Genomic DNA, 25,349 nt, shown 5'->3' with positions numbered 1-25,349 from the left:
TTTCTCCAAACTCTAATATGTTGTAATATTTAAATTAGATATAGATAAGTAAACATACTGTAGAAGAAGCTTCTCTATATCTAACATATCATGTGATGCTGGTCTCACTTCTCTTCTATAAATCGCTGTGAGTCTGGTAACAAACTAAAATAGATCTGAAGGTGCGTTCTGAAGTAGATGCACACATCAGAAAATAAGAACAGGCTTTGACACGCAGTACTGCACACACCCAGCACCTCCCATCCGATGGTGCAGACATGTGTAGAAAATATGTTTAGCACCCAGTCTTGTGTGTCCTTGTGTGCATCGGGCTAATGGCCGTCTTGGGAAATCCTCCACAATCACACTGAGTCTGGCTTTGCCTTCATCAAACCGGGCCTTCACAAATACATACAGTACCTACGTTTACATACGTCTATATACTGATACAAACATGCTCAGAGACACACCCATGCACGCAGCCAGACACACACACACTGCAGCTGGGATCTAATTTTAGTCGACTCAATTTATTTACAAGACTTCCACAGTGGACGGCGGGCTACTGCCAGCTCACATGAGTCTTATGATATGACCTTATAGTGATAGATATAAAGCTTATCAGTAGATGCATGTGATGCCTTAAAGCCAGTATCTCTACTCTCTGCTTAACATCTCTCATTTTATCTTGTCATTGGTTTATTCACATACTATTCTATTACCGTAACACTGAAGATTTATTACATCAAAACCTTATCTGTGATTTTATTTGTGATAAGACGATCTACAAGCGGCACACCCACATCCCTAAATATGAACTAGGTGTGAAATTGGTGCATGCAAGCGATTAACAAACAGTGAAACACACACTCTGTATGTTCACTAACTGTGTATCGTACACATACACCAGCATCAACATACATCACACATATTCATACACAGGATGCAAAACCACATTCCCCCTGTAGGAAAGTCGTCTCACACAATGTGTCTTCTGTCATTCTGTTGTCACTGTTCTGATGTACAGTACATGTAGTTAACAGATGCCTTGTTAAACCTCACCCTCTGCTCTGTCACTCACACAGAAACACAGTGTGGTCTCACTTAGAGCCTCCTGAAACAACTGATTTACAGCACATTTGTTTCAGTAAATAAACCAATTGAGTTCAGTTATTACTCTGAGCTCATGGTTTGTGTTGTTTTGCTGCAGCAGTGAAAAGTAATTATCCTGCTTCTATGATAATTACTGTGGTGCAGAACTCAATGAAGCAAACACAAATACTCCATCTAAAATACTACATTTTGAATTTGAAATTCTAAAATGGGATTGTGTTCATTTAACAACAATAACAATTAGTGTTTTATTATTATATGTTTGCAATATTACAGTTTTGCGTTTCTTATTCGTAGAACAAAACCCAGATGTTTCAGTTTCACACCTCCCGCTACATAAACCTCCCCAGATGCTTTAGATTTAGGCTCTGCAAACTCATGTAGTATTAAGATCAACTTCCTGACAGGGAAATGCAAACATTAGTATGTGGAAAAGACACATGTCCCTTCATTTCCATCCCATCACCTAATGAAGAAGGGTTCCACCTTCACAACAGGAGGTGTGACTCACTCAGCGTGCGGCTCTATAACTGTGTCTTTGTGTTTTTCCACCTCACACGAGTCTTTTTTTATGAAGCTAGAACACACACAAGCACAGCGTGAGCTTCTCCTGTTCATTTTTTCATCCTTTCCCTTAATCTAACGTCATTTTGAGATTCCCTACAACACCCGATGGAATTACAATAAAAACTTGCAGATGAAGCAACACCTTGCCTCAGGCTTTTCTGAACTCCTTTGGGTTTCCTTGGACCTGTTACGCTGAGTGGCACACAGCCCTAATAAAGCATAACTATTAAAACCAGCCTGAGAGATATTTATGGAGCTCCCCACAAGGCCTTTCTTCCTCGTTACGACCCACATACCACATTCTGTTACGGTGAAATATTCATCGCTGTTATCGCCGCTGATCACGATGGAAGCTTCAAACAACAGCTTATGTTGTGTTTGGTGATGTTGCATCAAGAAACATTGAATATTTTAACACACAGCAAACAATGTGTCTGTCTCTTCCCTGTGGATGATACTCCCCCATCACTATATTCTCAATTTCCAGCATGATGGAATGAAACGTGCAGGTTTTCCTCTCACACTCATCTAATCAGAAAAGGCTGCTGAATCGGGAGGAAAGAAATTCAAAGGATGGAAACAGAAAGAGGCAAAGAAGGAAGAAAAAAGGTGAGAACAATTCAGCAGATTCTGCTCTGAACAAAACATAATCCTCCAGTGACAAAGCTTCATCTAGTGTAGTGGGCACGTTCTGTGTTTTCACACTGACAGCTGTGATTTCATCAGGCATCATAAGGCTTCATAACCAGGCACCAGAAGCCTTCAGAGCAGAGGCCCGCAGGCAGCACACAGCACACACCGTGGTCCCTCATCTGTCTACAAACACAAACACACGCCCGCTTTGCTCAACACTGGAACAACATGAGACAAAGGTAGAGGTGAGGCTACGCAGGAGCTGCTATTGTTCAGCAATTCAGCACAAATGCCGACTTGATGGGTGGAGGTGGTGAGAAAAGGCTCCGCATTACAGTGTGGGGAGGGAGACTTTGAAGACTAACACAGCATTGCAAGTCTGCTTCTCTGCATGCGCTGTGAAGAGCACCTGCTATGTTGTTAGGGAGCATATGTTGCTGTTCTCAGCTACAAGTCATTCAGGGAGCTACAGCATGAGGACTGTGTGAAGGCAAAATAAGCAAGTCACCATTAAATAAAAGCATTTAAATGTTGACAAAGGCCACATGAAGCAACCTTTACGTCATCTGCATCGACAAAAGAGAAACAAATGTTATCAACATTCAAAATATAAAAAATACAAGAGATTAAAAACACAGTTCAGAGTGTGTACAGTATGTGTATAAATGTATAAATTAATTAAAGCTAAATATTAAAAGCGAGTCTTTTAAAAGACGTCAGGGAAGGTGCCAGTCTTAAGGCGTACACTGTTCCATATGTTTGGTGCCATTAGAAAATGCTGCAACTCCAATTTCCACAGCACTGTTGGGGGAGCAGCTGTGCATTAGACAGCTAACATCACATCCTGGAATATAGGGCTGTAAAGGTTCTATCAAATAAAAGGGGGCAGAGCCATAAAGAGGCTTATACACCAGTAAAAGTACCTACAGTCACTTCAGTAGGCTACAGGGAGCCAATGTAAAGCTGTGGAAACCGGGGTGATCTGACCTGTTACCTCCGTTCTGTCCTAACAGGAGCACTCTGGACAAGCTGCAGCCTGTTAATGGATCCAACAGAGACCTGGTAAAAGCATCAATGAGTTTTTCTGCCTTGATTTCTTGTAAAGAAAAGGATGCAAGTCAGCAATATTTCTTTTAGCAGGTTTAATAACTGTTGTTGTTGTTGTTATAAAACAACGTAAGAGACAAACAGATAAGACTGGACGGGAAGTTAAACCTTACTAGAGTTGAGTTTGTGCATCACATCCAAAGTCCAAAAGGACAACTGAGGGATCACATGACGTCCTGAACGAGCTCATGTACTTCAGTCCAGTCTAAAGAGACCAAACCTGGACTGATGAACTCAGACTGGACTCTGGGACTTTCACTAACTGACCCAGGCCGTAGTGCATCACTGGTCTCTGTAAACCTAGACTGTTCCCACACTGTTGCAAAGGCTTAGATGTGAAAGTTGTTTCACAACAACACCAACACACTGCATGCTGCATTCCTCTCTGTGCTTTAATCAAAAGAGCTCCTGATCCTGGACAGTCGCTGACGACACTGAGCATAAAAAACGAGCTACGAGAGGCAGATGAAAGAGAGCAGCTCATCATCGAGATCATCGAGCAGCACTTTGTGAATAAGCTCCTCTGAAGCTGTCGGCCTCACAGATGTGTCATTTTCACCAGACTTCATTCATTTAAAATGCTGAAAACGTCCTGGTTTATGACAGTAACCTCCCACTGACTGTCGCACGGCTCTAACTGTAATACAACAAAACACAAAAGACACGTTAACGAGATGTTTAGCCAATCCTCTTGTTTCCCTATAGACGGTGAATGTGCAGTAACCTCCCTGTCCACAGTCATGAAACCAATTACTATTTACAGTGTTACGTAAATGACATTTTCCATTTTATTTGTTTATCCCAGTTTCTGTCAGCTGCGTAGGACGCTGCAGCTCTGAGCACACTGCAGAAATCCATCCTGAGATGTTAAACGAAGGCGAGCTGAGACAGACGGAGGGGGAAGCCTGGCTGTGTGAGTCATCACCTGCATCATTTAGCTAAAGGCTGCCTGGACACAGACACAGTCTGACTGACTGAAGAACTGACCCAAACTCTTAAAGACACAACCCAGGAATGATTTCAGATCAGTCTGCACTCATATGTATTAATAAAAGACTAAGATATAAAGATTAAAAAGAGGCACACAGACCAATCATTTTAGATTAATCAATAACTAGTCACTAAGACTAAAAGAAACATGAATTCAAATCTGGGAACGACACTCACATGTTCGCAAACAACAACATGTAATCATGATCCTGGTTAGTGTGCAGGAGAAATGTGATGTTTCTGTATTATAATGGTAGATATGAGACCATGTGCACGATGTCTTCTGCACGTTCTCAGTTCTCATTTTACTGTTATAGTGACTATTTGATCATGTTGCACTGTAGGGATATTTATTTAACACAGAGGTAATTTCTCTGGAAGACCATTAATATGTGATATGCTGTTACCTGCCACACTTCTCGTTAACAGTGAAACTATTAGTACGACGCCTTCGTTTCTGTTTGTACCAGCTCTTGTTTCTCAGCTGCACATATCAGTTTATTTTTTCAACATGATGTAAACAAATAAAAACAAACGTGAAAACAACAATTGTGTGGCATCTTATGTGATTAGTTATTCCACTTCTCCGGGGTTCAGCAGGGATCCATCTCTCGATTCTCAAAGTGTCATGCTGTTGTGAGCTGATGTGAGAAAAGCAGGAGAGCCAAAACAGAGGAACCCACTTAGCCACTGTGAAAACTGGGTCAGAGCTTTGCTAAGTATGTCAAAGGAGCTGCCTGAACCATCACACGTGGACATTTTCAAAGAGACGGCACAAAAATAAGTCAACTTTAAAGAGATCTAGATGGATGAATAATTGGCAGTACGTCCTACAGCTTCCTACACATCAAATGTCATTAAACGTTTACTTATTGCTGCATGTGCTAAAACATGCAGCAATAAGATATGATAATAATAATAATAATAATAATAATAATAATAATGTAATATAGAGTTTCCCTTTGAGACACTGTAAAGAGTCACAGTGCACAGCCTTCTGATGCTAACATCCCACTCAGTCATCCCACCTCCCGCGGCCTCGGGGTCGCCCTACATCAATAACGACTGAACGCCTCAGTAAAGCAGCCATCATGTACACAGGAAGACCTTGAAGCCAAAGTATGATGACACGCAGACACAGTAAATCAGCTCAACAGCAGCTGTCACAGTCACAAAGGAGCAGGACGTGAAACCTCTGCAGTTTGCATCGACTGTACAACCCAGAGGCAACACGGGCATCAAACAAGCTGAGATCTGTCAAATAAGAAAGACTGGATAATTAACTCAAACTGCATAAATATACATTTAGTATGAGCATCAATCTGAGACTAGTTATATTCAATTAAATTCAAATAAGTCAAGCAGCTCGGGACAAACATCCAGCAACATGTGTTGGTCATTGAGTGACTCTCGGTACTATAAACAAACCACTCCTCCTCCTAATATTTAATTATCTTACCAGCTTCTCTGTAAAATACCCTCATAAACACTTTAAGCCTATAAATGTTGATGATTTTGTGTTTCAGGAGAGAAATTAGGATTTCCATCTGCTCTTCAGTAGTCAGGGTGTTTCCTGGAGCCAGCTGAGGATTGTAGGAGTTCCCTTTATGACTCAGATGCTGAGTCACAAAGCACCTGCCAAACCACTTCTTCTCCGTAGGTATGCTCATATCTTGTCTTCATGCATTTCCATGTCTTATTTTAAATATGTCTCGATGTTGAAGGAAGCTCTAGTTGAATGTTTTAAACTATAAAATTACATAATAATGTTCACAATAACTATTAAAAGCTTCTAGTTTGATGTTCTGGTTCACGGTGGTTTGACTGACAGTCACATTAAACAGAAAACAATGGATATAAGAACGACCGTCCCCTGGTCTAATCACTGGCAAGTGCCAAACAACATCAGAGTTTCTCTTTCACCTTAAACTAAACGACGTGGAGTTAAACTAATTTCCAAAAACGAGGACGGGGGTGAACCGCACCCCTGTAGTTCGACGGCCTGTTATCAGCAGTGACGTCTTCCTGTGCCGCTGAGCTGGAACACAAACGACTCCCACAGATGGGATCCGACGAGGGCTGTTGTCTCACTACTGTCTAACGTTACCCCATCTGACAAAAACACACCTGTGTGTGAGAGGGAGTGTGTCGCACAGGTGTGTGGACTGCTCGTCTGTGTTTGGTGTGGAGGTTTAGATATGAATGTGCAGTTATTCCCATGATACATTGAAAGTATCTCCACTAAATGTCTGATTTTAATTATTAAATAGCTTAAAGAGAGTTATAAAACTCACTATTTTGGGTCGGACTGCTTGACAACCTGGGGAAAGTCAGTCTTAAACTCTACAAATCCAAGACAATTCAATAAACACCTGTATTTTCTGGATGTTAGATACAAAATGTATGTAAGCAACAAATTCACTGGTTCAGAAACTATAATTACTGTGTTTGTGAGTGTGTCCCACTTTCTCCAGTTTACTAGTTTACTTTTAACAGAAATTAATTTCCCAAAAAAAGGAGCAGAATTCATTTACATTTTAAAAGAGGACAATCAGCTCTGTTCACCCACATCACGCCAAAAATACTACTTTATTATGGACAGCTGCTGCGGGTCGAAAAGCCCAGTTAGCACATTAGTGGCTTTGCTGTTGTTTATGAGGTGAGCCCCTGCAGAGAAGGAGAGACTGATTGTTAAAATGAAAGATTAACTGCAGCTCCTCACACTCCTCTTCACCAAACCTGAACAACTTGACATTTCAAATTCTTCAATAAGCACCAAGCAAACAATACAAACTCTAAACACAGTAAAGTTTGTTTTATAAAGGAACGTAATGTCCCATAGACACAGTGGTGGAGCCACTTACATCTTTTACTAGAAAAAGTACCACAATGTGCACTCAAGCAGAGAATAATACAGAAGAAGGAACCTTCTGGAAATTGCATTGCAGCAGAAATGCTGCTCTTAAAAATCACAATTCAGTTACGTTCCTGTGTCGTCTTCACCCTCAACACAAAGAATAATAACTATGTATTAAGAGATACAGTAAAAATAGTTGTTAAGTAACATGGATGTACTAATAAAATGATGCTGATAGACAGACAGACAGAAATCATCATCAATACCTGACAGATAATATGTGAGTGACACGAGTGAGGCGTTCAGGAACCACGCAGAACGTAGGTTAATCATGGTTTGGAAGCTCCAAATCATTCCCATAAAATGGACTTCAAATCTAAATAAACTACAGTGTTTATGGTGATGAAGGAACATCACACAATGCGTTCATGTATTTCCTCCTCTTCCTGTTGTCCTTTTCACCCATGCCCCTCATCTCACACCACAGCTGGTGACACCTGAGCTGTGAGGGGTTTGACTTCCCATTAAAGTTTAACAGACATGGATACGAGGATACGAGGATATGAGCACTGGCAACAAGACGACAGGTACGATTCTTCGAACCACACCTTCAAACATCTGGCCTGGTTTGTTTTCCTCAACAAACAGAATTCCCTTTCATACAGTTTTGATATTCAGGTGGGTACAGAACCCTATTTGTTCCTTTTTATCTGAACTTAACCATCTAGAATTTAAATTGTTTGTTTGCACATCGTTAATTTGATCATCGATAACGAGGATACTTTCCCCTCCTCTAAGTAGAATTATTACCACGAGGAACTACACAAGCAAATCAACAACACGTGAAGAAATTAGTCCTGCAATTGGAAACACTATGATGTCATTTGTATAATATCTTCAGTGATTTTTCCCTTTCAATTATACTGAACTGTTCTCTTTGATTGAAATAATGAACCCAGAAAATGAAAGTGATGTTCGCTGCATCATTTCCCTGTGTCTGAAATGGCTTGTCTCAATCTTCCTCTGCAGAGAGGCTGCACATATGAAGCCTTTCACTTCAGGGATCGCTCTCAAGAGCGATACGCTGAGGCAGAGAGAAGTAACAAGAGAGGAGTATAAAATCTTTCCCATTACAGAGGGAAGCGAATGAGTCTGGCTCTTTCAGAGAGAGAAGAGAGAGACTCCACGAGATAATGTGTAAATAACGAGGACGGCTTCTCTCCTCCATCAACTGAGCTGGTAATTTCAGACGGCCTGCTCCGAGGTTCTCAGTTAGATGTGAGGAAGGCTGAGGAGGAGAAAGGACACGGTGCATTTAGACTCATATAGCAGAATACGGTTTGGTTTTATGTACAGCTGTGGTCCGTTTAGACTGAGATACTGTGGATGGTGAGTCTTTCAATAGTCGGCTGCAGCTGTTCACCGTGCTGCTAAATGGGTCAAATCAATGGGTCAAACAACAATACTCAACTTCCAGTTGTTTTCAGAACATCTGCCTGCACTTGTTCCAGTCAGCTTGCACAGTGTCGTTCCCTCTCTCACCGTGTGAAAACCTCTGAAGCAGATCAGCAGCATCTCCTCAAGCTGCACTCCATCATGATTTAGAAATGTTTACTCGTGGCAGGCTCGACACGTCCCTCATCAGCACGAGGACTCCAGTTTGCATCAGGGAGTGACAGGATGTTGACGCAACGATTTTTTTCTCGGGAACCTCATGTGGCAGCATTACGCTCAACCCGACAGCCCAGATTCAACAGCATCGTCTCCCAATTAGTGTCCGTTACAGCCGGCTCAGTCTCTGCTCACATGTGGATGAAGCACTGTTCAGGGTATAACAGTCCACAGAGCGCTGTTTTTAAGGGAGGTGGGACCCTGTTGCAGCTGAGCTGAAGTTTCCAGGACAGCTCACAGGAAAGGTGGAGTAGGGCTGAAGCTGGGTGTGTCACAGGGCTCCATGCGATCACATACAGAGAACTACCAGTTTCTCTCTATGCTGCCAGTCTATACCAACCCCCCAACACAGTTTGGACCCCAGAAAATCATTGAATGATTGAAAATCTGATTAAATTAGGATCCCAGCAACAGCATCAGTGGTTGATCGTCATTCAACAGCTCAATGCTGCAGAGTCTGCAGTGATACAGCATCATTTATAGAGACACAGTTAGAGAATTACTGTAAAGTCTGTGTGTTATTAGACATCTACATCTATTATATGTTGTATTTCTGCCAGTTCATTTTCTTTAACATGAGCCAGCACAGAATCCATTAAGAGGTTGGATTCTTGATTTTTAGGTCAACGCCAGCCGAAGATTTTACAGCACGGCAGTTGACGTAGATGTTTCTCACAGTATTTAAAGTGTTGGCAAATGAAGCTGCTACGAATGGAGAAGAGGTTTAAAAGAGCAGCGTCACCGGGTTCATCTGAAGCCTTGATTGAACTTACACTTGAACAATTTACAGCTGGAGCTGAATGTGCAAATAAATAAAAGCTACAGTCGAACTTCCCTTCAAGTTTAGTTAAGAGGAAAAAGAATAAAATTTTAAACACTGAAAAGTTAAACTCTCGACTCTACATTTCTGAACTTTGTAAGGAAGCAGCAGCAGAGTTGAGGAGGACAGGCATCTGTCTGTCGGCTCCTCTGTGGCTCAGCAACATCCTCAAGCAGCGTCTCCATTATCACACTCCAGTGACTTCAATAACGCTCCACTGCCAGTGACGTCTCTCCCTTAAGAGTCTCCCTTGGTTCCCACCCAGACAAAAATCCCACAGGAACACTGACAGACCGGTGCAGGGAACGATGCTTTATGCTCTTTTAACCCCGAATCTACTGCTGATTTTCCACTGAGTAATTAAAACTGAAACATGATCCAGTTTTGTGGGTTTAAGGGTCAGTATCATCCTACACCTCAGCTACTTTTGTCCAGAGAGCCACACCATCGGACAGACGGCAGAGCTGTCAAAGCATCATCTCAGAAGGTGCTTCGCTTTCACAAAGTAAAGTTTAAACTGGAGGACAGAAAGAAAGGCTGCAAAGACGAGTCAAAAATGAGTGTTGAGGAAGAAAACTTTAATATTTAAAAGGATGGTCATTGCTGGCACAACGTGCCAACTACAACTGGAAATACTACCAACCTATTTCACCACCTGATGAGTTGCCATCCAGTAAAACAAGTCAGAGAAACATCCCAGCAACAAACCACACTGTCTAATTCTTTAATGCTACACCCTATGACATAAAAAGCACAGAGACGACACTGTTGACTGTTGTGAGCTTCAGTTTGCAGCAGATTCTACTACACATCTACGGTTCTACTACACATATTTAGAAACTAGAGATTCAAGATTAGGATAAAATTGTAGCTTTATTTAATTAAGTTAGATTTCAGTTTGCAGATAATTCTGTTTTCATGTTTTGAATGTGCTTAAGGGGAATTTTGAGCATAATTGAGCATTGAAATAAAGAAATAATGACTTGAATTTATACATAGACGTCTTCTCACCTCTGTGTTCAACTGAGAGCAAACATCTGAATTTTCCAACATATTATTCTCTCATCACGTTAATGGGCGGCTGGCATCTCTCACAGACTCATATTTACAGTGAGGCTGGCAGAAAGGTTCAACTTCCAGCAGCTTGCAGGAATTCCTCATTAACCAACTGTTATAATGATTAATGAGCATGACTGGGAAAGGTAGGTGAGCCTACACACACACACGCACACACACACACACACACACGTGGCCGTGCAACTCCTGTAGTCAACAAAAAAATCCACTAATAACGCTCCTAACAAAACATCTCCCACTCGCTGTGAATCGACACCTCGGCAGCTCGAGGAGATGCAACACTTTTCACACTGTAAACATAATGTGATCCGTGTCAGGTCCTGTTAGTGGTGCCTCAGTTTTACCCTTTCACCCTGAGCAGCTTGTAGCAGCCGTGCAGAGACCAGGCTAGCATTAATACCAACATAAATTATTTCGTTTTGATCCCAGGAAGGCACAGTCCCACTGTATTTGCTGTCCTTTTTATGGATACTAATTAGGTTCCAAATAAAGGGTAGTCAATTACTAAATTCTGCACATGCACACACACATACAGCAGCACGCTTCACTAATGGGTTCATTATTATTCAATTGAATGGTCGAGGAGGATAAAAAAAAACACATCAGAATAAATTATGTTCACCTCTGTGCGGCCATTTGCACTAATCAGACGTACATGTACAAGATATGAGCTCTTTATTTGTACCAAACAGGTTCTGTCCCTAAGAACAACACACTGACGGGCTGTCAACAGGGTCACAACAACAGCGAAGCCAGTGAGACGTCCAGGCAGCAGGAGGTCAAGGACTGCTGGGCATACAAGACAGGATTGAGCAGCCACAGCGGCTGAATCCAAATGTCTCTGCAGAGTTGTGTGCGAGTCTAAAAGTGCTGTCCAAATGTACAATTAATCAAACCAGCAAGGGGTCTGAAGAGCCCTTCTGTAGACTCGCAGAGAGCCTGCTTGGGGTGCAGACTTCAGAAGGCATCCTTAGTAGATTACTGATGATTTGATGGAACTCTTTGTTTGTTTGACAGATAATTGTTTGTTCCACCTAACAATTAAAATGACCTCTGACAATGAGAGGTGTTAGAAGGTTTGATGTTTGTATTACCAGCTCATGCAAAGTCATGCTTTGTTCCAACAGGCCTGATGTTATGTTCACTGACACCAGGTGAAATACAAAATCATGAATAAATGCTGTGTTTGTTTCCAGAAACTGTTCTCTGCTGTTGGAGTTTAGGAAGTTCACCCCGAACGTACGAAGGTGTGAAAACACCCCGAGGCCGTGTGGTATTTGTTTCATCTGTTCTGTGTTGAAATAAATCTGACAATGTGTCTGCACTTTGTTTCTTCTTCCATGAATCTCAGCATTAAACCGTTTAAACTTTCTGCAGTGACAGATTAAACTGTGTCACAGACGGGAGCAGAGGTCGGTGAGCGTGTCGGGGGCACCGTGGGACAGCACGACTTCCTCCCTCCTGCCACTGTGTCACGATGCTGAATCCAGCCAAACAAGCACAGCAGGTTCCACGAGTTGTCCTCCAGGTTTTATTGACAGGAGAAAGTAACAACGAAGCCCAACCATCATCGGCATGTTCAAGGGCCACAGGAACGAACAAGAAGCACTGAGATTCATCTTCAGTCAGAAATGTGTTTGCAAATGAAAAACCAAAAATAATGAAAGTTTTTTTTTTAGTACGACAAAACCGTGAAATGTTCTGCGCTCTCTTCAATCACTGAAGCTGACAGACGATAATAGGTTTAGGACAAAGTACGAAACATATTTCATGAGGTCTTGACGCCTGCAGCATGTTGATGGAGATTAGAAATCCATTTTCTTGAATAGACTGTTCCTGTTATCTCACCTTGATGTTCTTCATTGATGTTGCTCTTCTTCTTTGCTAAACCTACACTAACTTCTCATTTCTGGTTTCTAAGGGAAAAACACATCGAGTCAAACACCAAACAGCTTCTTTCCTTTTTATCACCAACACAAAGATGTGAATGAGAAGACGAGTTAAAAAGAAGAAGTGAGGAGCCAGAAGAGGATTAGGCCTGTCCCCTTCCTGCCATAACCTCTGTGTGCTCACGGAGTTACACGTTTTCATTCAGTCGCACAGTTTACGCAGGATTAATGGCGCTGGCTGACTGTTTGGAGATGAATTTAACTGTGTCTGAACCTCTCTTGACCTATATCCTTAACTGGAGCAATACAGCAATGTCGTCCTGAAGGGAGATGCTTCATTAATTTGAGGACGCTCCTGTGCGTGATTTCTCCTCTATAAAGACAGATGGACATTTTATGACCTCTAATTGATGCTCTACTGGTAAATAAAAGCCGAGAACTAATATCTCAAGCATATATGTATCCCAAACTTCAATTTCCAACAACCTAAAGCAAATTGAAGAAAGTAAATACAGTAAAATACAATTAGAATAAATAAGATTTTCTGTTAAACCTTTAGTTTAAGTACCTATTTATGCATTCAGTGGTGTAGAAATAGGTAAAATGGGACCAGTTTTCCATAACAGTTAAAGGAATAGTTCAACATTTTAGAGAAATGTGCTAATTTACTTGTGTTGTTATGTATAAGATTTAGCACAATGTTTCTCTCATGTCGATCAATATGCAGCTGGAGGCAGGAGACGAACAGTTAAAAGCTTAAGATTGGAAAACAGCTAGCTTAGCTCAAAATGCATTCATCAGCACTTCTACACAAGGATATGTTACAGCTGTTTGAGCATCAGCTGGATATTGTTTACATTTATTAGTAGTTTGAATTGATGAGAGCATGTTCTGGTTGTTCCTGTTCAGCAGGTAACACACGGACGATGCCCACACAGGAGTTTCACACAGGAAAAACATGAAATCTAAAGATAACGAAGTCTTTTTTATTAAATCTACAGGAAATACTGCCACTGTTACACGTCTATCTTTATGTCACTGAACCTTTTAACAACCCAGCCAAGGTCAGGGAGGGAATCTCTGCAGCCGCCTGTGTGTCCAGCCGTTAGACGCCGTGCTGAAGCCTCTACCCTCTAAACATGACTAATTGCTCCCGCTGTTCTGCTTCTTATGATACAGGTTAAAACTCATTACTGGGATGTTCTGCCTCACTGGGCTCCAGCTTTCAGCCAGATGAAGAGAAATAAACAAGCACCTGGCCTTGCACACACACAGCTTTATTTTTATGTTTATATACTTAGAAATAATTGGTTGGTTTTATCTGTTAAAGTGCATTCGAGCTTTTGTCCCTGCGAGACACATTTCCAGTCATTTTTTAGAAATGGATAAATGTCCTCCGGGGATTTCTGGTACCTCTGCCAAGTCCACACTGCTGGGCATTAGCTGCAGTAATACCTTTTTCATTGATTTGTATCAGCGCCTCTGCCTGCAGTCTGAGTGTGGGAGAGCGAGGTACAAGATAGCTTGACACAAAATCCACTTGGTGTGCCAGCGTCGGCAGTTACTGCCGTAAGCCAAGCAAAACAAACAGGCTATAGCGCAGTTACGTCACCTCGGCTGTGGGCTTTACAATAAATCAGCAGCAGGTCCGACCAGACCTGTTTGCAGACTCAGATGGGAGAAACACAACAGTCTCTCTGTTTTGGGGTCAAGCAATAGGTGCAAAGGGTCAAACACACTAGATGCTAAGGTACAGTGTTGACATTTGACATTGACTTCAGCTACAAGCTGAGGGTGGGGTCGACAAACAGAAGGAGCGACAAAGCCTTAACAGCACCTATTAAGAGCTGCAGCTACACCTCTACTCTGGAATCCTCCCTGCACAGTTTCAGCACAAAGACGCTGCACAAAAAGCCGGAGAGCACGAATCAAACAGCTCCTTTAAAACGCACATGCAGCTTGTTTTTAAACTACAGGAGCTGAAAAGGGTCAAGAGCAGCATGCAGAGGCTCAGGCTCCTGCTGAGAGATCATCAAACTGTTTGATCTGATGTGATGCAGCCGGGATTCACCACGATTACTCACGTTCATCAGCTGTGACGTGACACCGTGTTTGATTGGCACGGCGTTAAACTTGGACTCGACTTTAACTTCCAGGATTAAAAAAGCTTTTCTGCAGCTTCACAGCAAACAGAAAAGTAATTTTAGTTGGGCCTCAAATGTGTGTCCAAAGTTACCAGAACTGAGAGTTTCTATAATCACATAACCCAAAACAAACCATGAACACCTCCTGGACATTACAGGGTTAATAAAGACCTTTTTTGTGTAGTTTTCTGTCTCTTTATTGTCATTTTGAGCTTCTTTGTGGTACATTTTCATCTCGTTTGTAGTCACCTTGTCTCTCCTTGTCTCTCCTTATGCTGTTGTTCTTTTTTGCTTTTTAATATTTAGTCATTTTTTATTCTTTTTGGTTCAGTTTAAGTCTCTTTGGTGTCATTTTGTATAATTTTACATTTCCCTGTAGTCATTTTTGTCTGTTATTAAGTCTCATTGCAGTTGTTTTGTGTCTATTTAAAGTAGTTTCCTCTCATTTAAGTTGTTTTGCTTCTGTTTTAAGTGATTTGTGTCTCTTTTAAGTCATTTTTGCTTCTCTTTGTTGCTTTACTGTGTTGCCTTCTTCTCCTTTTTGGACTCTTTGTGGTTGTTTCGTGTGTCTTTGTGGTTGTTTGGACTCTCCTGTGGTTCATTTCACATCTCTCTGTGTCTTTTCACTGAGAACTCTGACTCTCAGACTGTGTTATATGAAATCACTGTTCATGTGTCCTGTTTGAAGTTCCCTGCAGGCCTACTCAGTAATCCACCCAAAAAGCCATCTGTATCCAGTCTCTCCCCGCCCAGCAGGGTGCCTGGAGGCCGCCCTGTGCTTTCCCTTTACTGGGCAGTGGGCAGCAGCCCTGCTCCTTGGGTACCATGTCTGCTCCCTGCTCATCCCTCCCTCCTTCCTCCCTGCTGAGCTTAATCAATCACACAACGCTCACACTGCAACTGTGACCTACACTGACAGTTAATGCTTTGTGCAAATCAAACCAGCTGAGCTCCAGAAGCCCATCGACGGGCGACAGATTCCTGCTTTGACCGCTCGAGTCTCAGCCAATCAAAGCACCGTGAACAAACGGAGCTCCTACCTGCCCACTGTTTGGTTGGCGAGCTGTCTCATTCGGTTGAACTGCTTCTTCATCTTGTGTTTTTCTGCGTTACCACCGAGACGTAGAGCCGCTCCGCATATCTCATGGATGGAACCGAGTCGGATCTCCGCGCTGATCTAGAGGAGCAAGAAGAAGAGCTTCAGTCCTTAAACATCCAGTTTGTGCAAAAACCGGTCGGTGGCTTAAGTCCTGCTCATTGTGCTGATGAGGACTGTGCGTCTCTGTCATCCGCTCCTCTCCGCTCCGCTGCTCCACAGATGCTGGACCAATTCCTCCCTCTCAGCCCCACTGACAGCTCGCAGGCGACACGACTCTCTCCGCAGGTGCACTATGGGAAATGGAGTTCACTCGGATTTCGCCTCTTGACATAGGTTGATAGCAATTTGAGTAATTAAATTAAATCAATTACACACCATGACCAATATAAATGTAAGTGAGGTGAAATAAAGGTTAAAGATGCAAATACAAACATGCTCATTTTGTTTCTCTGAGGTAATTTCTTGTCTCTTTTTATTCATTTTAAGTCTATTTGTTGTCATTTTGCTCATCTTCATGCTCATTTTGCATTTCTTTTTTATTATATTGTATTGTTTTGTGATTTACTTCAATATAACTATGATCATTTTAATGCTCTTTATAGTTTTTTGCCATTTTTCTTGGTGTTTTGCATCTCGTATTGTGGCCACTCTAATTCTATTTATGATCATTTCTGTCCCTTTATTATTGTTGTTTTTATTATTTTTTGTTTTTATTTGCAGGACATGACATATCCATGTTAAACCAACTGTTTTTTTTACATTTTATGTTTCTTGCTTTTACTTGTAACTGAATATTTCTACATTGTTGTAATAACAGTTTTATTTCAGTAAGTGGTCTGAGTGCTTCTTCTCCCACTGCAGAGATCACATTACTATTCTTTCCAGCCATGTTTTCTGGGGTTTGTTGAAGATAATCATCTTTACTGTAGATTATAGATCATTTAAATAATTGCAGTGAAGCAAGGTGACTGTATGGAAATAAGTTTTATTCCTTCTAAAAAACTAAATTTTTTATACACTTTCACACAAAATGTTCACAAGTAAATGAAATGCAAAGATAGAAAGAAAGATTGAAAGAAATAAAGAATATTGAAGCAAATTGCAGCATTTCCAATTTATTCTTTTTACATAAAATATAATATAGTCAATTATTTATCTTTAGCAAAACATTTTTTTACAACTCAGCATAAAGAAAACCTATTGTAAAACGTATCTTTGAACCTTCATCTTATCTGAACAGGTTTTATGGTCTAATCGGCACACATCAGTCTTACTGATATGAAGCATGAACTGCAAGTGATGGATTTGGTGCAGTGAAGGTAAATAGCATCCTCTTGTGGCTGCAACACTTCAGTGTAGTGTCAAACATAACATTTCAATTTGATCTCTGGTGTGGAGTGATTTGTGATTTGTAACAAACACTTGGACAAATGTATATGAACACATCATAACCATTGATGATTGTTGAACATTTAATTTCCAAACTATTAGCATTCACCTGCTTCTACAGAAGCCTTTCTAGATTTTCAGTGGTGATTATTTCTGTTTTGTGTTTCTCTCACTTAATTTTGCACCATTTTGTTCTATTTGTGGTCATTTTTGCAAACCTTTGTAGTCATTCTGTCTTGTTGTAGGTATTTAGTTGTTTATTGTTTTTGTAGTTATTATGTGTCTCTTTGCATCCTATTACATTTTGTATATCTTTGTAGCCACTTATGTCTTTTTGTTGTTTATTTATGTTGCTGTTTAATATCTTTGCAGTCAGTTTGTGCATCTTGTTTTTATATTTGTTCTGTACCACTTTGTAGTTTTATGCTTTTTAGTTTTATGTGAATTTCAAATTAGAAATTAGGACCACAAGTGGGTGCCCTGCCTGTGACCTATTTAAAGCCTAGTGCTCCAATATGACAAGCTCTAATTTGTCAATGAACTGATTATCTAAAAGTAAAAATACTATTTGTGCAGAATGGCTCATTTCCCATTCAAAAAATTCATATTATTTTCATTAATTAAGGCATTCACTTGATTATCACTTAACACTTGCTGCTGGTTTTGACTTAAATACTGTTTTGATGACCATATGTTTTGCATCTAATAATTATAAGTTGCATTACTTTGCAGGTCACTTTTGGATCAATTAAGTCTTACAATTATACAATAATACAGTACTTATTGGAAATGCACGTAGTTACTCTACGCCCATGAGTGTACAGTAACTAAGTATCAAGGAACAAAATGTAAAAACAACCTGCAAAAGTCAGAAAAACACATTTTTAGAACAGTAAATTCACTGAAGTTCTCAGTCTGTCCTGTGCAGTTGCGCGCTGTTGTCACAGGGGGCGCCCATTGAGCTAACGAGGAGCCAACGACCATATTTGAAACGCCCCAGAAGAAGAAGAGGTGTTGCTAGTGGAGTTCAGTAGTTGAATGACATTAGAGCAAAGTGTTTAGTTTCATATTTACTCTCTGTGTCTGACAACAGCCTGGAAAACGACTGCGGAGAGCTGCAGCCTTTCTCACACCTGACTGCCTGCTTCACTGTGAAAAATGAGGGACCGGACTAAAGAATTAGGAAACGTGAGTTTCAAAGTAGCCGAGCGGCTAAATTAAGCAACAGCGAGCTAACCTGCTAACTAGCATGTTAGCCGAGTTCATGCCTCCAGTGGAGTAACGCCCGTTATCTCCTGCATTCAACCGTGACAACTTTGACTTGGACAGTGGGTCAAAATAGTCTTTAAAGAGTGGTATTTCACCATAAATCACAGTTCTGCGTTTGGGTGTTAACCTTAATGACACTTTATTTCCAACTTCCGTTTTCCTTGTGCCAGGCCAGGACAGGGTTGGGCTGCGGAGGCTGGTGAAGTTTGTTACGGATGAGCCCAGTTAGCGTCAATTAACTGGTCTCTAACCCGGGATAACGATAAGTCTGGGTACAGTGGGCTTCCATGTAGACCTGGTTTGGTTTGGGCTAGCTGTAGGAATCTCTGTTTCCAAACCTGTTGCCAATTTCTTTTGGTTTCCCAAATCCGAAACGGTCTAAACAGAGTTGAACGTCTTTAGGATAATGTGGTCCAGACGTCTGGGTCTAAGTTTAGGCCAGGTCTGAAGTGGTCCTGGTGGTATACAGGTTGTTGAAGTGGTCCTGGTGGTATACAGGTTGTTGAAGTGGTCCTGGTGGTATACAGGTTGTTGAAGTGTCCTGGTGGTATACAGGTTGTTGAAGGGTCCTGGTGGTATACAGGTTGTTGAAGTGGTCCTGGTGGTATACAGGTTGTTGAAGGGTCCTGGTGGTATACAGGTTGTTGAAGTGGTCCTGGTGGTATACAGGTTGTTGAAGGGTCCTGGTGGTATACAGGTTGTTGAAGGGGTCCTGGTGGTATACAGGTTGTTGAAGTGGTCCTGGTGGTATACAGGTTGTTGAAGGGTCCTGGTGGTATACAGGTTGTTGAAGGGTCCTGGTGGTATACAGGTTGTTGAAGGGGTCCTGGTGGTATACAGGTTGTTGAAGGGTCCTGGTGGTATACAGGTTGTTGAAGGGTCCTGGTGGTATACAGGTTGTTGAAGGGTCCTGCTGGTATACAGGTTGTTGAAGGGTCCTGGTGGTATACAGGTTGTTGAAGTGGTCCTGGTGGTATACAGGTTGTTGAAGGGTCCTGGTGGTATACAGGTTGTTGAAGTGGTCCTGGTGGTATACAGGTTGTTGAAGGGGTCCTGGTGGTATACAGGTTGTTGAAGGGTCCTGGTGGTATACAGGTTGTTGAAGGGTCCTGGTGGTATACAGGTTGTTGAAGGGTCCTGGTGGTATACAGGTTGTTGAAGGGTCCTGGTGGTATACAGGTTGTTGAAGTGGTCCTGGTGGTATACAGGTTGTTGAAGGGTCCTGGTGGTATACAGGTTGTTGAAGGGTCCTGGTGGTATACAGGTTGTTGAAGGGTCCTGGTGGTATACAGGTTGTTGAAGGGTCCTGGTGGTATACAGGTTGTTGAAGTGGTCCTGGTGGTATACAGGTTGTTGAAGGGTCCTTGTTCACTGTAATAAATAGAACAAAAGACTCACACGTGTTGAACTTTTAAACAGCCTTTGGCCCCTCTGGGATAATGTGGTCCTGATTAGATAAAGGGTAGTTCCCTTGTTTACCGGGGGACTACCCAATTTTGTATTTTCTCAATTATAATAAAGTTTCACAAGGCTGTAATAGTTTTAAACAGGCTTTTGTTTCTCAGGAATAGTCCTGTGCAGATTTGACAAGTCTAGTTGTTTCTGTTTTAAACGGTATTTACACTTTATCTCATCCAGTTGAAGTATTGTGGTTTTATATTTAGACCGGTTCTGATGTGATCATGATGGTAGGAAAGTTGTGAAATTGTCATAAAATGAATAATATATTTTTTACATAAGTCTGAGTAAATCTAAGGGGTTTTAAGAGACCTGCTCTATTGTCTTACTACATTAATCCTGTAGCTGATGTAATTATGTAAATGAAAGGTTGAACTATGATGTCGAGCAACTTTTTAACAACAATTAAGTGGATAAAAATTGTATTGTTAATTCATTTTTCCTTTATTTTGTCAATGTTATTGCAGAAAGCAGAGTCAGATGAGGATGAGGAGAGAAAAGCTCTCATGGATAAACCTGGACCCTCTTCAGCCAAAGAAGAGAAGGACAATGAGGCTTTCTTCAAAAAGGTACATTTATTAATCTAGTAGTTCACCTTAAAGCACAGAGTCTTGTTTTAAAGATGTGGCTTCTGCAGTTATTTAAAAATCATAGGAGTAAATAACACATTTATTTTATGAAAGAAGTACTGAGCAAGCACTGAGGCTTTATGTCAAAGAAGAGACGATATAGATGCAGCGTGACACTTCCTAAATTTTGTTTTGTCAACATTTCAATCTCTGCTAATCCCTAGAGTCCTTGGCTGCCATAAAGACCCGGTGGATGTTTGACATTTTTACTTGTTAAATAATTTATTATCAGTAGGTTTTGATTCCTTTCTAATGAGTAATAAACTAAAATTACAGTTACATTCTCAACTGTGCTCCTCTTCTTAAAAAGTGGTGTCACGTTTTCAGTTATTTTACAGAAAACAGCTTCAACATGAGGCAGATCAAACCGGAGTTAAACTAACTTCACATGGAGTGGGTTCTGTTAAGTCTTTCCTGTTTTTAGGTGCAAGAAATCCACGAGGGTCTGCAGAGTCTCAAGAAAATGGTGTCGGACCTCGAGAACAAACAGAAAACTGTGCTCGGTGTGGCGCTGCCAGAGGAGAGTAAGTTTGTTCATTTAATTCACCGGCAGGTTGAGATTAGGGTTTGGATCACATCCACATACAAAACATGTTTGACAAGAGTTAAAGTGTCATAGTTCAACTTGACTAAACCCATTTGTTTTTGTAACATCCTCACAGAGAGCGCTCTTCTGTGTTGGATACAGGCCAATTGTTTGCTGAAAATGTTGTTTACTTCTGGGGTTAGGTATGAAGAAAGAGCTGCAGACTCTTCGAGATGAGATAAAAACACTGGCGACCCAGATCCAGAGAAAACTGAAGAGTGAGTTTCGACCAATAATAAATGAACACGGTGCTTATTGTTTGTTTGTTCGTTTACTAAATATTTATAATTTAACTTTCCACAGGTATTGAACATAAGAAGGGAGAGGATGATGGAAAATACATACCTGTTCACATTCGGATGCAGCGCACCCAGGTTGGGCCTTACTGTTGCTTTTATACCAAAGTATCCTAGTATATAGTATTATTATCTTTTTAAAGCTATGACTTAAACATTTAGTTCTGAACATCTATACATGTATCTTCTAAAACACATCAAATACATTTTTAAATTGCAAACATTCCCAGCTGCAGCATGAAGCTCAGTAATGTTTAAAATGCTTATGATAGTTCAGTTGGAGAGAAATCAGCATTTTAGGGTTTCTGCAAAAAAAAGGTCTTAAATATGATTTTGAAAGGTCCTAAAGTTACTGATAATATTTAGGTTGATTATTTTTAAACTCAAGTGGATGTTACTTAATACCTTGTTATTTAGTCATACCTCTTGCTGCAGCATCACTCTTTTTCTTTCTCAACATCGTTTCTAGGCTTGAGTGTGACAATATGTGGGTGTTTGTGCTTCGCTTGCTTAACAAAGCTCAGTGGAGGCTAAAACCTTCAGTTAGCCGCTTGTTGTCTGTAGCTAAGCTAAACTCTGGAGCTTAAACTATTTGTGAACCCTTCAACACAAATACTGATACTTTCATTTCTATTCATATGAACAAAATTCTGCAGAAATGTATTTGTAAATTTCAGCAGATGGCAGAGCTGCTAAATTGCAATATACTAGGTGGTACAGGTGTACCTAATAAACTGGCCACTGAGTCTATACTGATGTTACTATTAATACATTTTGGCTTTGACATAATATTTTTTTGTTTCCTTCTGTCCAGCACGGGGTCTTGTCCAAGGAGTTTGTGGAGTTGATGGGTCACTGTAACTCCATCCAGGCCCAGTACAGAGACCGTAACGTGGAGAGAATACAGAGGCAACTTAAAATCAGTGAGTACACAAAGTACACACGGCTGTTTGTCAGCATGCGTTTATCTGGGAAGATCATAGTTAAACTGAACTTTCAGTTCACTTTCAGGTTTCACTTTCTGTTCTGACAAAATGTTTAATTCCTCCTATGTGGCATTTCACACTTTGAGGGAGTCTTCACATTAACATTTTATTTCATTTTCTTTCTTTTCGGTAACATTTCTCCAGACTGATATAATTTCCTCATCTCTTTAGCTGGGTCCAACGTGTCAGATGAGGAACTTGATGCTATGCTCGAAAGTGGTCAGACGGATGTTTTCACTCAGAATGTGAGTACACGTTCCATTTAAAGATGAAAGGAGGGCGTCAGCGATGTGACTGAGTGTTGGAAAACCACAACATAAAGCAGCTGCTGCAGAAAAACACTTTGCAGGTTGCAGGTTTTTCTTCCCCCACTGCAGTCATCAGGGTTGCACTGACTTTTAATGACATGGATGAAATGATTTGCTCTGTTGTAGTTTCTCAAACTGGACAACACATTTGGTGAGCATGTAAAGGGACATCATGTGCAGCCTGTAGACATGTTCAGCATCACTGTAGCTCTTAGTGCTGGTCCTGGTCTCTTCTGACGTACACGTAGATGAAACCTCCCACCTAATAGTCCAGTAAAGTATAACAGCTAATCAGTATCTGCACTGTGGTACACAGATCCTGATTGATGCTAAAGCTACAAAGCAGGCCCTGAATGAGATTGAGTCCCGACACGATGAGATCCTGAAGCTGGAGAGGAGCATCAGAGACCTGCATGATATGTTCCAGTACCTCGCTATGGAGGTGGAGGCTCAGGTAAAGCAACAGTTTCTCTTTCAGCTCTCAGGCTGGTTTGAGTTTAAAAACTTGTCTGATCCTTTCTCTTTTCCCACCTTTAGGGAGAGATGGTCGACCGGATTGAAAACAACATCAAAATGTCTTGTAACTACGTAGAGAAAGCAAAGGACAACACAGAGAAAGCCGTCCAGTATCAGCAGAAAGCACGCAAGGTACAATGTGTAATAACACACTTGAGCAGTCCTAGAGACGGCAACTCCCTTAACGCTGCATTTGTCCTAAGAATTTAATGAGTTTCTGCATTAATTTGTTATTAAATGTGATCTGATCTTCATCTAAGTCAAGAGTTTTAACAAATATATAATTCTAAAATAAAATAAATGAAACACAATGAGAATAATTATAAAAACCCAAACGACAGCTGATGTTGGACGTACATTTGTTCTGTGTTTAGATCGTTTGGGCTGTGAGAAACCAAGTCAGAAAAAACTTTCACATCAGCTACAGTATCTTCAGCTTTATGAAACGTCACTGAACAAGCGCACAGGAAAACTACCAGTATTTTAAAAACGCTGTTGTTTCCATGTGCTCCCCGCAGTCGCCACACTTTAATTTTACTGGAATGCCTTTTTGTTCCTTTGCAGAAAAAGGTTTGGATCGCCATCTGTTTGGCCATCCTCATCCTCATCCTCGTCATCGCCTTGGCCACCGCCTTCTCCTAACACCAGGAAGTGTGAGTCGGCTGTAGACTGGTTTGGCAGAAGCACATTAAGGGCCTAAGAAATCCCTCTTTCATTTTGGTTAAATACATCAACAGACAGGGTGAAGTCAGTCAGTGGATTTTCTGTTAACCCGTCATTAGTCTTCCTCTAACCGACTTGTTCTTTTTTTATTTTGATTTTTTAAGAAGAGATGCTCTCTGTTGTTTTATCTCACAAATAAACAACAGTCTTGCTGCATTTCCATTTCCACTCGAGGCATTGCTGCAGGTTTAAAGGACTTCCCCCGTCAGACCAAAAGCTAAAGTAATGTGTGAGCTGTTACGTCAGTGCTCTTTCCCCTCGTACATCAAAAAGAGGAAATGAGTGGCCTTGAACTGACCACAGTGTAATATTGAAAGCCAACACAGGCGCTGACCATTCTGTACTCAGGAAAACTGTTTTTCTTGTTACGTTGTTGAGTCTGGATGAATTGTAGGCGTGAACAACTATAATTTTTTATTATAGACTAATACAATTGTACATAACCGATATTGCTGGGGATTACGACTCGATGCAGATGGTGTTTAAAACTTGAACGTTTCAAACTGCCTACGTGTAACAAATGTAAATAGTTTTTTTCTTTTGTGAAATAACAGCCCCTCTTTTTATTCTGCTTGTCTCGTCACTGCAGTACTAGGCCCAGCGCGCCTTTTTATTTGTCTTACCGTGTATTTATGATTTGAACATAGTCGTGTATGTTCTGCAACACAATGAAGTTTCTTTTTAAGACATTTCTAAATTGTGCCTTTTACATGAAGCTGTGCACTAACTTTGTCAATAAGGGATGGAGTGAGATTGTATTTTGTTTGTTTTAATCCACAGCAGTGTTGTCCGCTCAACTCCTTAGTTTCACATCACATATACATACATATATCCTCATTATGCTTTGTTATTTTCACCTGTTTCACATTGTGCAGAATCTCAATTTATCCTCCAAGGTTCTAGTTTGGTAACTAGTTTAATTTGGCTGGAAAATCCTGGAGCAGAAATGTGTTAACTAAGCAGGAAACTCATTTGCTCTGCACCACAACGTGAAAATTGGTGGTTAAATGATGTCCAGTTCTCGATAAAGGTTAACAGAGCGCAAACAAGCGACTGTGGAATATTATGGTTGAATTTTTACATTAGTTATTTTAATATAGATTTGTTTTTAAAATAAAATGCTGCCATGTTCAATCTTTTGTCTACCTGTCTTTAATTGTGAACACCTTGTTTTAAAACACTAATATTTACTCAACTACTAAGTATTTTTGTTAGTTCTCATCACAATTAAACAAATCTTCCA

The 25,349-nt window shown here is 40.8% G+C and overlaps 2 protein-coding genes across 3 annotated transcripts in view; one reads left to right on the top strand and one right to left on the bottom strand.

The window, feature by feature from the left end:
• Positions 1-16,372, bottom strand: part of LOC113156261 (rho GTPase-activating protein 44-like) — a 54,258-nt gene extending 37,886 nt beyond the window's left edge. The window contains exon 1 of one of the 2 annotated variants that reach the window (XM_026351284.2): positions 15,888-16,372. In XM_026351284.2, coding sequence (XP_026207069.1) covers positions 15,888-15,940 — 53 coding nt within the window. In that variant the 5' untranslated portion in view covers positions 15,941-16,372. The remainder of the gene's footprint in view (positions 1-15,887) is intronic. The other variant, XM_026351283.2, reaches the window with a different exon arrangement.
• A 1,948-nt stretch (positions 16,373-18,320) lies between these two features.
• stx4 (syntaxin 4) lies at positions 18,321-25,240 on the top strand. The gene is made up of 10 exons (XM_026351269.1): positions 18,321-18,523; positions 20,530-20,631; positions 21,116-21,215; positions 21,421-21,495; positions 21,581-21,651; positions 22,388-22,496; positions 22,731-22,804; positions 23,184-23,321; positions 23,405-23,515; positions 23,948-25,240. The coding sequence occupies exons 1-10, from the start codon at positions 18,494-18,496 to the stop codon at positions 24,023-24,025; spliced, it is 888 nt and encodes a 295-aa protein (XP_026207054.1). The 5' UTR covers positions 18,321-18,493; the 3' UTR covers positions 24,026-25,240.
• Positions 25,241-25,349: the final 109 nt, after the last annotated feature.

Source organism: Anabas testudineus, chromosome 19, assembly GCF_900324465.2.
Source record: "Anabas testudineus chromosome 19, fAnaTes1.2, whole genome shotgun sequence".
Taxonomy (NCBI): domain Eukaryota; kingdom Metazoa; phylum Chordata; class Actinopteri; order Anabantiformes; family Anabantidae; genus Anabas; species Anabas testudineus.
The sequence above is the reverse complement of the archived record's forward strand: the minus strand, read 5'-3'. Positions and strand labels throughout refer to the sequence as shown.